At 40.1% G+C, this 15808-nt stretch overlaps 2 protein-coding genes across 3 annotated transcripts; both read right to left on the reverse strand.

The window, feature by feature from the left end:
- Positions 1 to 347: 347 nt before the first annotated feature.
- Positions 348 to 3502, reverse strand: LOC129089418 (uncharacterized). 2 transcript variants are annotated; one of them, XM_054596863.1, is made up of 4 exons: positions 3020 to 3502; positions 2448 to 2521; positions 863 to 1168; positions 348 to 780 (listed from the first exon to the last, which is right to left on the reverse strand). In XM_054596863.1, the coding sequence occupies exons 1-4, from the start codon at positions 3058 to 3060 to the stop codon at positions 410 to 412; spliced, it is 792 nt and encodes a 263-aa protein (XP_054452838.1). In that variant the 5' UTR covers positions 3061 to 3502; the 3' UTR covers positions 348 to 409. The 2 variants fall into 2 exon arrangements, with proteins under 2 accessions (XP_054452838.1, XP_054452839.1); XM_054596864.1 differs by having other exon boundaries at positions 681 to 796.
- A 959-nt stretch (positions 3503 to 4461) lies between these two features.
- LOC129089419 (ATP-sensitive inward rectifier potassium channel 10) lies at positions 4462 to 7983 on the reverse strand. Its single transcript, XM_054596865.1, has 5 exons — positions 7638 to 7983; positions 5813 to 6024; positions 5434 to 5565; positions 5145 to 5322; positions 4462 to 4856 (listed from the first exon to the last, which is right to left on the reverse strand). Exons 1-5 carry the CDS (start codon positions 7981 to 7983, stop codon positions 4462 to 4464), a joined length of 1263 nt encoding a protein of 420 aa, XP_054452840.1.
- Between the last annotated feature and the right edge of the window lie 7825 nt (positions 7984 to 15808).

A 15808-nucleotide genomic window follows, 5' to 3' on the forward strand; every position in this document is an offset into this window, starting at 1 on the left:
GCTAAATAAGGCTCATGATTTTAGTTTTTTAATTGTTTTCACTTGAGAAAATGTCAATTAACAAAAAAAAAAAATGTAAACTGATTTAAACTACATTTTATATCAACACACACACACACACACACACACACACACACACACACACACACACACACACACACACACACACACACACACACACACACACACACACACAACACACACCAGTTGTTGTTTTTCCTGTGCTTCACAAAAATGCTTCACAGCAGTTTATAGGCAAGTTAACAAGATTTGTACTGCAAATGGTTTTTAGTTCTAAAAATACAGCCAGCACACCCCTGAAAAAACAATAAAACATAAATGGAGTTCAACCATATTCCTAACAAACCCATTTTATTTAATGTACCACAGAAAGAAAAACAGAACTTCTTCACTTGGAGTTATAAAAGTTTTCTTTAAAAGGTAAAATGTGCATTATTATCAGGAAGCCGTTTTGTCTTTCAGTCTTACCAGCATATTTGGGGCAAAAGTCTTCAATCATTTTAACGTCTTTGGTCCAGCTAACATGGTTACTATGGTTACAGATGATTGAGCTATTCAACAGGTAGACCCGGAGAGAAGCACCAGAGGTTGTGACCTCTGATTGCTCTCCTCCCTCCTGACTGCAGGTTTGGTTGACACATCTAATAGTGCTGCTGATGTTGGAGTCCTGTGTACTGCAGGTCACAGTGAGATTACAGGAGCTTCTGGAGACCAGTGGGTCCACTGGGTCCACTGTCAGTTTAACTGGAGACACTGGATCTGAGTGGGGAAGTTTCTGTGAGAATTTAGAAACATGAGAGCAGAAACTCTCTATCAGTGTCTGAAAGGTTAACAAACTCACCTTCAACTGTGACCTTGTATTCAGCTAGTTTGTCTCCTAGAGCCGTTAACACTAGTGCAGTATAAACTCCACTGTCTGCCTTTTGAAGATTCTTCAATTTCACAGAGAATTTTTTCACAGGAAACTCAATCCTTCCAATGAAATCAACGAAGACAGTTGGCTGTCCACTGGATGTAAATCTTACTAATTTGACCGTTTTATTGAAGTTCCAGTCAACAATTAAAACATCCTCAGGAACATCAGCATCGACATTCAGAATCAGATCATCTCCCTTCTTCACAAACACAGGAGTCACAGCATTGGGCCCTGTAAAAACAGTAGACACATAAAACAATACAAATCACACACAATATATGATTATAACTGAATGTTACTTCATCCCTACTATGTTTCTTATACATTGAACCATCAGTTCAAACACCTTCAGCTTATCATGGCTTATCAATGATTGGAAGAGTTATTTTAAAATGTCTTACATCGGTTTTGTCTGGTGACACATATTGCATCATGAGGAGTTTAAGAGGTAAACTAAGCCCGCTGAGAGGAAGATGTCACTGATTTTTTTTTTTTTAACATGACAAAGGATTTTCATTCTGAAAAACAGGGGACTTTCTTTCACCTTGTCCTCTTTTCCTTCCCTCTTACCCGCACTATTGTTCCCCCAGATTGAGTTTAAGAGACCATGGATGTGTTTAGAAAATCAGACAGTGATCAGTTATTTCCACAGACTGAATAAAGAGGTAGTTACACTGTGGGAGGTGTAAAGTCTACATGTGTATCAGAGAGACGGATGTATCTACACCTTTTCAACATGTGGCTAGTATGTGTCTCTAACCACCTCAAAGGTTTTTTTTCCGTATCACAGACTTCATCTAATGTAAGGGTTATACTATGTATTTAAATTCAAGGCAGAAATGTCTAAATGAGAACTAAAAAGGACTTAAAGAGAGCATACCTTCGCTAAGCAAGTCAATCCTCTACATGTGTAACTTTAAGAACACAAAAAGGTTTAGATAGTTAACAATCTGTGTCTGGATCCAGATCTTCATCAAAACATGGATAATATTGAATAATCTTGTTGACTGGCTGAGGGCAATGATATTTATTGCATTATTCATTCTTGTTCAACGCTCTTATACTGTATACTGAGCAATTTCCCGCCTGTCTCAGTATTCAGTATTAGAGCTTTGTTCAAGAAGGAACACTTTGAAGTATACCGGTGTGTTTTGCCTTCTCTTAAACTGAAGATATATCCATAATAATAATAATAATAATAATAATATCCAGATTAACCATAAAGAAACACTCAGCTCTTTTGTTCCGTGACGCCTGCTGGATTAACTGACATAGATGCATATCTCAACGTATCTCAATAAAAGATTTTATTAGTATCATTATTTGAATAATTGACAATGAGCACATCTCTGAGAATTGCATTTCTCCAAATTAGATAGTTCAAAAATAAGTCTGAAAGTTTGTCATCTAACTTCTATTGGTGAAATAGTGCTGCCTAACAAAAGCTTTGACCTTGAAAACAAATAAAGACGATCAACAACCATAAATGTATATAAAATAAAGTTCTTACCTTGTGCTTCACATGAACGCAGCAGATAAACGATAAAGAGAAGTGCAACACACGGCCCCATTCTGCAAAATGGTCTACATGAGGAAGTGGTAAGGAGATTTGTGAGCGCTCAAAAAAAAATTGTAACTTCTCAGGAAATGGACTGTGAAGACATTTTATGTAACAAGCGTTCCAAATAGTCCCAAATTAAAATAAATTAAATTATTTGAACAACATAAATGAATCCAGTTTGTGTCCATAGGTTGAATTGTGACTATCTTCCCATCACACCATGGCTCTCATATTTTATCAATCTAAGACGGCCTTTTAACACAACATCTGTCAGCTTCGACTGCTCCTCTGACATGAAACAAAATACTGCCTTTAATAACTCAAAATCAGCTTTATTAAACCAGAGAGATTTTTTTCATGTGATCTCTCCATCTGCACTTAACATTCCAGAGCTTGATGTTAATTCAGTACATTTTTTACAAATACATACAATTTCCAACACATTTAAATCCATCATACTCATCCTTGATTCATCATCGTCAGACTTTTCCATCAGGATAGAATCATTATCAGTGACTTACAAGATTACTTTCACATTCTCTCCTCTGGTGGTCCTTCTCATGTCCTTGTCGCCGCGACTGAAAAATGAAAGGGGCTTCGACAAAATGTTTTTTGATGTTAGTAACTTCAAAATGATATGGACGTACAGAAGGATCCTACTTTACACAGAAAGGAGGGCTTCCTGGAGTACAGTAACATTTGCAACCCACAATAACCCGATGGGCATTCATATCCAGGTTACAGCTGTTTGTGATGAAACATTCTCTCATTTGAGATGGAAAATCTGAAAATCAAAATAGCTTTTTTTAGGAAGGAAGCGTCTATTTAAAAGTATATGACTGCTTCAAATTCAATCATATTCAATGTGTAAGTGCTTTTAGTAGAATCAAAAAACATATCTTCCTATGTTAAGGTCCCATGTTAACCAGCTAATCCTCCTAAGGTGCAAATGTACATCATGTACTAAAGTGCTAACTGTCTGTCAATAACAGCCATACATAACAAAAAAGAAGTAATGCCCACACCATCAATAGACTCAGTAGAGGCCCAGAGGCCATAGAGCACCTTGAACACAACATATTAAATCTAAAGTGACTACATTCCAGTTGTTATTCTACATTAGTATACAAGAAAGTGCTAAACCCAACATTTTACAGTGCATTGCCATGTACAATACACATACTTGTCATTTTGTCTATGTGTCTTTAACTCGAGGTCTTCCGTTTTTTTACAACAGGAAATGTAAAAATATCATGAGAGTGTTGTGGGTGGGGAGTTTGTGAGTTCCGTAAAAGCTTGCTTAGAATCATTCAATGGAGTTTTTTTATAGTATAAACAGAAAACTGAGCTGACTCAAAGTCTTAGGACTTTTATAAATGTGTCGAACATGTGTGTATTCATCATGATTATTATAGAGGAAGTATTGAAGGTTCATATTAAGTCACACAAGTTGTTCTCTTTGTACTTTTACATTAAGTTAGAAGGGGAAGACCCAAACAAGACAACTGGGTTTCACATATCATATTAACACTTTTTTAGTTTTGTTTTTCATTATTGTTTTCATGGGGTTTTTACTGTGCGAAAATAAATAATCCCACCTGTTAATTACTTACTTGTAGAAGTGTATGCAGTATATGTGAGGTGCGTGTGCACTCCACACACTCAAATGTAAATAGTAGCTGCGGTTAGGCAGTTTGTTAAGCCTTCATACGAAAACAGTCCAACCAGTGTAAAACATGAATCATCCCAGCAAATGTATGGACATTTTGACAAGTTGACCATACAGAAGTCAAAAGTCCATATTTCCTTTCTGCGTCATCTGGATCTACCACCTAGATATCTTCCAGAGGTTCATATCTGACTAAAAGTCAGTGTCCGAGCTGTTTTGATATGATGTTTCATTCCATTGCTATTACCCTTCCACGTTGGCCTCCTGCGTGTTTCTCTCTATGAAACGCTCCCTTCACACGTTGCTGATGCGAACACTGAGAGGAGTGTCTCTCGCCCGGCCTCTCTCCTCCCCTCTCTCCCTGTAGCTCTGCTCCAGACGGATCTTCTCTGGATCAGACACCTCAGGCACAGTCCCACACCCGTTGCTCTGGTACACATGCTGGGGGCTGGATGCTTTGAAGATGGGCGTGGTCTTGGTCTTGGCCACTTTGTCGAAGAAGGCGAAGTCCGCCACGTATTTGCCCGATGGGGAGAGGGAGACCACGGGGGGGAACTCGTAGCCCCAGAGAATCTCATCCGGCAGGTAGGAGGTGCGCACCTGGCAGGTGGCGGAGGTCGGCTCAACTGTAGCGCTCATGATCACCAGCAGCTCGAAGTCTGCCAACTCTGGATCCGTCCAGCCCCCACCTGTGGAGGTAAATGAGAGGGGACACATTAGGTGTAGTAAGAAGAAACAGAAAAATGGGAGAGAGGAAGGAGGAATTTATACTAAATACAAACATTTTAAAGGTACACTGTTGAGTTTTTGATCACCTGTAGTGCTATAGCAAGTTGAGAGCAGTTAGTGACAGTGTGGGCTCCATGGTATGCCTAAATCCGCCCCCCTCAAACAAATTGCCCTACTCACAACTAGCCCCACCAACCAAATATCTTCTCTCTCTCTAAATCATCTCACCATCTCACAATCATGCTTACCCTTGGCTGCCCAGGCTCGCAGGGGGCTGTTGTCATCGATGAGGTGGTAGAAGGTGAGGGGCAGGATGAGGAAGGGGCTGTCACTGGACATGTCAACTTGGAACGGCACATTCCTCTGGTCCAGACGAACAGTCTCGCCTTCCTTTGTCAGAGACGTCTGGAGCAGTTTTCCACTGACCTGGGGGGTAAGAAAGTGCACACAGTTGCACATAAAATCGTTGTGTTCTACAAACTAGTAGGTGGTGGACATATCTGATGATCTAGACTCTTTACCTCTAGTCCCACTTACCTGACACCCGAGCAGGAGACTCTTGCGCATGTTGGCCACCCTGATCATCAGGCAGGGTCGTCCCTCGTGGGTCGACACCACAGCATGCTGGCTAAACTTCACTGTCTCACCCCGCTTCTTAGGCCGAGCAACCTGAGCGGAGAAATGAGTTCTGGTTTTGGTCTCATATACTTTAAGACTCATGTGAAATGATTGCACTCAACATGGGGTCAGATGAGTCTACACTGCAAATACTTGCATGCAGTTGTGCTTTAAGGTAGCAGAGCACATATCTGCTTTTACTTTAAAATGCTTAAGATCGATCTGGATTTATGCATAATTAATTTCTCTGTGTTCACTGTATCTCACTCTGCAGCTGCATGTTTTATGCATTGGCTACCTTGGCGAGGAAGGTACCAGTGATGAAGATCTCCATCAGCATGGTGATGACGAGCTGGACGATGAGGAGGATAATGGCAGCCGGACATTCCTCAGTGATGCATCGGAAACCATAACCAATGGTTGTCTGGGTCTCCAGGGAGAAGAGGAAAGCCCCCGTCAGGGTCTGCATCTGCATCACACAGGGTGTGTGGTTTGAAGGTGGGTCGAACTCTGGAGGTTTTGAAAAGGAAACAAAAGCTCATTCAAGTTATTCCAACGTGTTATGTTATCAGTTTGTGTGCTAAAGAACAAGTAAATATTTACAGGGCAGAAAATCTATGTGTCTATGATATGCAACATTACACAGGACTTTCTATAACTTTAACTGGCACATTCAGTGGTGTGAATGATGCAGACATGAGGGACAGAAGAGGAAGTGGGAGAGAGCAGGTGTCTTATTGAAGATACGAACTAACTTCCTGCCACCACTAATGTTTAACTTGAATAGGTTTACTTTAAGTTCAAGATGCTGTTCAGGAAATAAAATAAACACAGACATCTGTATGTCTTTACACCACTGCTAGAAATAATGCATACCCCCAATGAAAGTGTAGACATGGAAGTTGTTTCCTTTAAGTCAGATGTCACTGTTTCCAGCCACCCCTGTAACACCTCATGCAGATATAACATCACACCTCCCTTTTAGTTGTCATATTCTCCCTTGTATTCTGTCATGGTTGCTGTAGTTTATTGTACTTTCTTTGGCTTTAAAAATGTATGCATCTCCTACTAAATATTCATGACTACGAAGGCAAAGTTTATAATATTATAAACATCTAAGGTTATTATCTATTAAGAGTTCAACACTCAAAACTCTGCTTGATCAGGACTGTGTGGGCGTTGTTTAATCAGATTTTACTGGCAGTGATCAAACCCCTAACCGACATCACAATCTGATTCAAATGCAGCTAAATCCTGATTGGTTAAAGGTAGTATGTCTATTCAACCAGACGTTCACTCTCCCCTGTGCAGTTGGTTTCAGTTTCATTGCTGAGTATTTGAGATATCTGTGTGGTCTCTGCTTTGAACCCAGTTCAGTGGGGGTGGAAATAATGCTGCTCAAAGCTTTGTGGAAGAAAAGTTTCTTTAAGGTCAATTCAGTGGCTGGTTCAGATGAGCTTTATTCACTGCGCAGTGGAGACAGAACTCCACAGTATGCTTGTAGAATGCTCTCTGACTACAGTTCTGGTCATGACTATATACAGGGTTACAGGAAACAACAGTTAAACAGATGGTGTGGGTTGGGCTAAGCTTCTCAGGGAGGAAGGACCTTTGATCAATCAGCACCCAAGAGATGTATTCATTGTCAGTTCAGAGAGTGGGTTAAGTCTGAGAAGCAAACTGACAAGTCTGTAGTAGTGGATTAACATAGGCTCAATACATGTCTGTTCTACAGGAAGAAAAGGTGATAAATACATTAAGGTGTGACCTCCTAAATGGCTGGCCTGAGCAATCTTCACATTGCACCAAAAGGTTTTACAAACAGAGGTTTGTTAATTAATGTAAAATAGTTTATGTCTGGACAGAGGTTACTGTTACTGGGACAGAACGGGCAGGAAGAAAAAGGCAATAGAAAAGAATACAGTTAATAGTTAAAGTTAAAGATATAAAATGTTCTTCTACACTTTCTACTGAAGATATAGTTCCTATGAAACCTGTTTACAGCGACATCTGTGGATCATCTACAGTAGAATGACCCCAACATGTTTTTTCTGGGAAGACACATTAAACTACCCATCAACCTTCAGTATGACCTTTGAAACTACGACCTTGCATACTCTCACCAAGTAGGTCTCCATGCACCAGTGCCATAAGATACCACAGGACCCCGAACAGGAACCAAGTCCCCGCAAACGTGGCCGTGAACAGGAAGAACTTGTAGCGCCACTGCATGTCCAGAAATGTTGTCCAGAGGTCACGCATGTACAGAGCAGTCCGTCCACTGACATGCTCAATGCGCACGTTGCTACGGCCATCTTTGGACAGGACACGCCTCCTCTTCCTCAGAGTCGCGGCCCCACCAGAAACGCCACCACCAAGCAAGGGTTTTAAAACATCTGTCTGTGTCTGGGAGTGGCACACCTTCTGAGGTGAGGAGCTACGAGAGGAAGGGGGTGTGGCAGATGTCATCTGAGGAATAACAAAGAAAGAGGAGTTTTAATAATTTCTCTGATTCACTTGTTAAGTGTTCAGAGCTTCTTTTAGGCTTATTTGAGTTTAGTTTGGTCTTAAGTTTGGTCGGCAGGAATGGTAAATATTGATATACTTACAGTATTCACAACATCAGCAGTGCCTCACAATCTGATTTAGAATATAGTGACTCCCTGTAGCATGCTGGGTGAGATGTAAACTTCCCATGATGACTGTAGGTTTTGTTAGTTCCCCTTCAGACACCTACTCTTGCTCTCATGGGAAATTCATCTCAAGTGAGCCTGATTATTCTTGAAACCAAACCATGTGCCTTAAAGTAAAATAAAGCAACTAGCAGACAAGTTAATATCAAACTGTAACTTTTTAATTTTAAAGCAAGTTTTAATCAGCTAAAGAAGTGAAAACAAACTTGAGAGGCCATGCACACCCACGAAAGTGTTTTAGATTTTGGTAAAATAAGAAAATAAAAAATGTGGTATTAGTTACCCATGGAAATGATGTACCAAAGTATTTAATAAGTCAATGTTGACTTCTGGTTTCACATGGGACACAAAAAGTGATGGCCTGCATGTCAGTCATGTGTTTTTGTGCCTACAAACTCAGACTTACACCCAACACAAACCTATTTATAGTACGTCACCTGACATGGCTCACAACGTTATATACAAATTGAATAAGATCAGAACAGTGTATGAGAAAAGCCTGAGGAGGTCTAACAATCCAGAACAATTAGTAAAAACGTCTGTGTGGGACCACTGGGTGTGTGGTGCTCAATCTTTTGATTTTGGTTTTGGTCTGTTAAGTGTTCCTGACCAGGGGGGGATTTCAACGCTGTTCAATAAGTTTAAAGGGTACTGAGGTCTGTAGTTTGCCTTCAGTGTGAAGACCATTAGTGATACACTAGAATAAGTTACTAAGAAACACTCTTTTCATGGGAAGGAAGTTGCATAAAGAGAAGTGTCGTGTTTTTCAAATTATTATGGGCAGCGGTAACAGGAAGTAGAGGCATTTACAAATTGGTTTCAACATAATAAAATGGAATTGCTGTACAACACTAATATTTAGCAACTGACACTTGTACAAACCACTTTTTCTTTAGAATAGGCAGCTAAAGACAAGACTTATTTTTCTCTTTATTAGGTATGGTATAGTACTCAAATTTATTAAAATGTGCTAAATTTAAAGTTCAGAGCAGATCTGTGATGGGGGGATTGCCTCAACATGGTGATGGCTGTAGCGACAGTGACATCTCACGTTGTATAGTGACTCGTTTTCTCAGAACCCGTTTGTTATCTTGTAAACTATGAACCACCAGTTTAATAACACAACATGCAAACCACAACCACGAGACAGAAGAGTCATAATGAAACACTGAGATGAAGAAAAGAGATGTGTCTGTCCGACCTGAACAACACTCCTGGCCAATTCTTTATTTAAATATGTCATTAAAGATGTTTAAAGCAACTGAAAAGGTTTTAAGACACACTAGCAGTCGGTCTGTCCACCATGATGCTCCAGTGAACCATCTTGACAACTATCGATGAATTGCAATCAAATTATATATAAAGATTTATGGTCCACAGTGTTCCCCTCACTTTTCCTCTATTGCGATCTACAGGTTGATAGTTTAATTTGTCCAATACTTTAGTTTATGACAAAAAAACCTGCAGAATAACAGCATTCCCATCAGCCTCAGCTGTTCTTTGTGTGTAGAGCTAATTATCACATATTAGCTTGCTAACAGGCTAAGCTAAGATGGTGGACATGGTAAACATTAAAACCTGCCAAACATCAGGATGTTGTCAAGGTCACCGTGAGCCTTTTAGCATGATAGTCACAAGCATCTTTGCAATACTTGACTTTGGTTGCTAAGGATCAAACAAAAACTTTGTAACTGAACTTTAATCCTTCTTTCAGTTTTTTTATTTTTATTTTATCATCATTGCCTCACACATCATGTGTTTCTGTTGATTCTTGTTAGGCCTCAAATACAGGAACACCAACAAAAAAATAGTTCCTGTTCAGCTGATATATCTTTGTGATCTTTAATGACATATTTGCACAGAAAGGGGAACTTGCAATATCTACAGGGCTGATTCTGAATGAGAAATCCCATGTGCTATTGTCTCAATGTAGGGGAAACGAACTGCAAATATTCCCACAGTAATATATGTGTTTTTAGAGCTCTACGCTGTGGGATGTGTGAATGAATGTGTGCCCTTGTCAGAACATTCAGATGAAGTCCACCCCTGTCACACACAGACACAGTTACTGTATCTCCACACATCTGACACGCTCACTTACGTCCAACAAATCATGTCGGCCAGTGGGGGAGAGGGTAACCCACAAGAGAGGACGATAACGAAGAGGGAAGACAAAAACAGGGAAGAGAAAGAATTAGGACGAAGATGTACTGCATTAACCCAACAAACCCTCCACACAGAGTCTCATTTGTCAGCTGGAGAAGAGAGGAGAAACTTGAATGAATCAATTAAGGTAAAAAATCTTGGTCTGTAAGTCGGACGTTTTCCTAGATAACGTATTTTTTTTGTGTGCTTTACTGTTGATTCTAACCAGAGAGGCCTTTAGTGGACAAAGAGTGAACTTCTCACTGGTAACTGGAGACGGTGGTAAGAGTTTGGTAGGAAAAGAGCCAAAGTTTGGCTTTCTGGATGCCCCACTCAGGCTTTTTTTTCAGCCTGACACAGGGCTCCTTTTTGAGATCTTTCTCTTAGATGTGTCTTTTGCTGCTTTGAACTCTGGATCCTCACAAGGTCTCTCTGTTTCTCTTTCTCACACACATTAATGAACCTAATGAACAAGTTGTTAACTGTGCACTATATGGCCAAAAGTATATAGACGGTGGGAGCCCTGATGCTTCTATGTGATGGCTGAATAGCTTATTTCAACCTCCTCTCTTTTTGGTTTTTAGGCTTTCCAGAAGGTTTTGGAGCAGACCGGCCACGCGAACAAAGCATAAAGAAGCACAGATTGCAACGCACAGATTTATAATCTTTAAGGCCTGACTCGCAGTCAGCATCCCAAATGTTTTGACTGGGTTGAGGTCAAAGCTCTGTGCAGACCATTCAAGTTCTTCCACACCAAACATGGAAATAAAGATAATAAAAAAGTTTCTATATGGCCTGATTTTCGACAAAAAGGACCCAAAGTGAAACAACACTTGGTGTCTTTATACTTTTGCCCATGTAGTGTAAATCAAAATAGTTTCTATGCAGAGTGCTGGCCATGGATTACATAACCAATCAGCTTCAATTACATCACTTTTGTGATTATGCAAAGGGTGAGCCCCTCAAAAGGATTCACTCTTTCAACTCTGCATCCCCCCTCTCACCCACTCTTCTCCTGACAGTCATACACACTCATGTTCCAGAGGAAAAACAACAACATCACGTATATCAGATAACAAAGCAAATGGGAATAAATTAGAGGGAAAGGAGGGAATTATTTTGGACCAACCTCTCCAGTCGGATGTATTCCATCTCCATGGCAACTTAACTGTACTGCCCTGCCTGCAGTGAGCCGAATCCAAAAAATGAATCAAAACTTTTTATTTTGCCAAAGGGGCGCTGAATGTTTTCCCGATCTCCCTCTCCCTTTCTCTCTCTCTCTTTTCCTACTTTCCTCTTTCTCTCTCCTTCCTTCTCTCTCTCTCTCTCTCTCTGTGTACACAGGAATGCTTTGTTAGGAGCTGAGATAAAAGAAACAAAAGACACCATTGACAAAAACGACTCTGTGCCCATCTGTGTATGTGTGTGTGTGTGTGTGTGTGTGTGTGTGTGTGTGTGTGTGTGGTGTGTGTGTGTGTGTGTGTGTGTGTGTGTGTGTGTGTGTGTGTGTGTGTATGTGAGAGTGGGATTGCGATTACATGCTTATTTCTGCATATATGTGTGTGTGACTGTAGGCGCACATGTGTGATTTTGTATGCAATTATTGCAAAAAGAGTGTACAGTTATATTTGTGTGTGTCTGTGTTTGTGTGTGTGTGTGTGTGTGTGTGTGTGTGTGTGTGTGTGTGTGTGTGTGTGTGTGTGTGTGTGTGTGTGTGTGTGTGTGTGTGTGTGTGTGTGTGTGTGTGTGATGAGTGAAAGGAAAAACGAGAGAACGGAAGAGGAAGGGAAAGAGAAAGAGATCTGTGACAAAAGGCCCTCGTTAGTATTCTGGAGTGAGGAGTAATCCCCTTCATCTCTCCCTCTCTGTCTCCCCCTCCCTCACACACACACACACACACACACACACACACACACACACACACACACACACACACACACACACACACACACACACACACACACACACACACTTTTTCTTTCTCTCCCTCCATCAGCTGGTTTCGCTCTTACCTTTCTTTCCTTCTTTTACCTAAAAAAATGTCACTCTATCAGCATTAACACTAAGCACAAGGTGCCAAAATAGAGAAATAGATGAGATATATTAGAAGAGAATGAAAAAGTAACTTCACAATCCTCGTCACATGATGTGTAAACATTTGTTTAACGAAAATGACTCCTCTGTGCCCTCCATCTCCTTGTTTCCTTCTTTTTTTCCTGCCGTTCATACGTCAGATTGTTCCTCCTGGTATCAGATGGTTAGATTACACTACAGTACTCTGGTAGTGATGGGGATGCATTCAAGGTAAACTTGAATTTCCAAAACAAAGGATACTACTATAAATTAAGAGAGTATATGGTTCTTAAAGGAGCATAACTCACTTCCTGATGGATGTATTGATTTAATCTGAAGACTGAAACACACACGATAAAAACATAATTAAGCCCAGTGAGTTATTTCCATTGTGCTCCTCCAACATCTCAGAAATACAAATCACTTTTTGGTTATAGTTCCCCACTTTTTTAACCTTATATTAGTGCAGCGAAACGAACAATTAGAGCGCTTAACCGTGCACGAAATTACTGACTGATTTATTTATACTTTATCAATAACTTTTAAAGATTTACATTATTATATTTACAGCATTTGGAAATAAATTGTGCATGTGTATTTATCATATCTGATGCTCTGAAATCTGATGCTCTGATTGGATTTGCACAAATGACAAGAGATTTTAGCATTCATTTCCAAAGCGCATCCTGTGAAGCTTTGTACCAAACTCTACAGATGTCTCTGCATCAAATTACAACTGAGGACAGCTTCAAACTCACCACGGTTCTTAATGCAATCATTTTGTATGCTATTTACTGTCATGTGATTAGCTTATTTCATTTTGTCATCATCAGCCTAGAAAAATGAACATTATGCCTCAACAGAGCGGGTCAATTCAGGGTAAAATGGCCTCTGTGAGTTTAAATGTGATTTCACATTCATTCAAAACTTAAGGATTTAGCTTAATTAGAAAATTATATTTTTTTAAAGAGATTTTTTCATATAGTTTGCCATTTCTAAGTATTTAAACAATGAATCATAACAATTATCAGTGGAAAATGGAAGTAATGCAATATTAATACACATTAGATGATAAATAGAACACAACATAAACTAATGAATCAGTAAATGTTGTAAATCTGTACTACTTACCTTAACTGTAAAAGAAAGAGTTTTCATTTAAGAAACAAATGTATTTTGTTGGCATTTATTTCTTATGTATTTTCATTTCACTCTGCTGAGAAACTCATTTGCTTACCTTTACAGATGGGATTGCGATCTAATTGAACTGTGCAGAGAGGAGCTGGGAGCCCGGAGCCTCAGCCTTTGGTCCACATCTCAGCTTTGTTGTCATACACATGCTCACACGACACAACTGTGACTGTAAATCTGCAAGCAGAGTGACTTCATTAGCCTGCGTCCTGATTCACCATCGATGAGGATTTATGGAGACAGTTATTGGCTCATCGGGCTCCTGTTTGTGACCCAGAGCCCGGTCTCACTGCTCGCAAATTCTTCCCAAAGTGACAAGACTTGGCTTTATAAGAGGCATGTCTCTCTCTCTCTCTCTCTCACTTTTACTCTTTCCCCCTGTCTCTCTCTCCCTCACCCCTGAATTCCTGTCCTCCTCACGTCTGTGTAATTGCTGTAATAATTGATCGCCACTCCCCCCCGGTCTCAATTCAGAATCAGAATAACTCAGGGAACCACATGTGCATGATGCTGGAATTAAGGTTCAAAATTGTTTTGTTTTTTTTCTTCTTGTTGTTCACTCCCTCACCTCCCAACTGAGTGCACAACGTCCCAAAAATGTGCACCGGAACACACACAGATGCACATTTTTTGGGGCCTCACATGCAAATTCTCCACAAATGCACTCTGGCACACGTGCACACGCCAACAAACGGCACCAACGGACCACCCCCTGCAGCACACACACAAACACTTTTTTAAGGGGGCACCACAGAGCCCCCTATTCATAACTTCTGTGGCCGGCGTTTGCTGTGTCCAAGAGCGTCTGTACGGAGCGTCCCGTTAAGCTCAAACACATAAAGAGGGACGTTCGTGAGGTGAATACGGCCCCTTACTCTGCCTTGAGAGAGGGTGACAAAGCATTATTTAATTGAAAGAGGGAGAGGTGGAGGGAGTTGATGAGGTTCGTTGGTCAAATGTGCTGAGAATCTGCAATACAATTCAGGAAAGGAGTGTTTTTTAAAGTATTTTGTGGTATTTATGTGTTTTTAAACAGCCACGTGCCAAAAAACACATTGAAGGATGATAGAAAAGATGGAGGCAAGTCTAATGTTTAACAGAGCAGCATCCTCAGAGCTGGAAAGGATTCAGTTTCCTGCTCAAGAGCACATCAGTAGAGAGGTTGTGTAACTGCATGTCAACATGGGGAACTTGAACTCTTTTTTCTAAAAAGTAGCAGACACTTTGCCTCAACTTATGCTGTTTCACTTCCTGCAGTGTGAGGAAATTACTCGGCATGGTGGGAAGCAGTAGTTTTTGTTTGATATCAAGAAAAGAGAAAAGCATCACGGAAAGACAATTTGAACTGCTTATACTATATATATTTACACCAATTTGTTGTAACAGTCCATATATACGGTGGCCCTGACAGCTCAAAACACCTCAACTTGTGAAAACATCTTCATGAAGTTGACAACATTTAGACAAAATGTGAGAAAAAACAACTTAATAGAGAAACAGGCTGTACTTTTATAGTGTCTCCTTGAGATAGTTTCTTTAGTCGTCTGTGCTGTTCAGTGTCTCTGTATTTGATTGTGTTGCCTCACTTTGCAGCATTTTATCTGTATGCTCTAATACAAATAGAACATTTTGATAAAAAGCTGCAATAGCAAGTGCAACTGAAAAGGTGTAGAAATAAACATAAAGCAGAACTACACAACTGATCAGAGAGCTCTTTCTCTCTCTCTCTTTTATTTCTCTCTTTCTCTCTCTCTCTGATAAACTGCCTGTACAATAGATTCAGCAAACTCAAATGGTCTACAGCAGCATGGTTTCCTAAAAATGCTGTTCCATAAGAGGAAACTGCATCGTGGTTAAGGGAGGGGTTAGTGGTGGATGGCCGGGTTAAAAAAACACACGACCTTGCCTCAGGAAACCGCTGTTCATGTTTCCGTGTGAGACCAAAGTAAACTTTGACTTATATTATTTTACTCTGTAGCTTCAATAGCGTAACAAACATACTTATTTTAAACCAAACATTGATGTTTTACTAAACCCAACTAAGTTATTTTGTTGTTCTTGTTAATGTTAAATTTCAACATGTTTGAAACTGCAACAGTATACCGGAGGAAAATAGAGAATGCAGTTTTTGTTGTATATGAGGACACAGGTTTTTTTTAAAAGTCATCATTATAGGAGAAGTCAAACATTGT

Source organism: Anoplopoma fimbria, chromosome 3, assembly GCF_027596085.1.
Source record: "Anoplopoma fimbria isolate UVic2021 breed Golden Eagle Sablefish chromosome 3, Afim_UVic_2022, whole genome shotgun sequence".
In the NCBI taxonomy this organism is placed as follows: Eukaryota; Metazoa; Chordata; class Actinopteri; order Perciformes; family Anoplopomatidae; genus Anoplopoma; species Anoplopoma fimbria.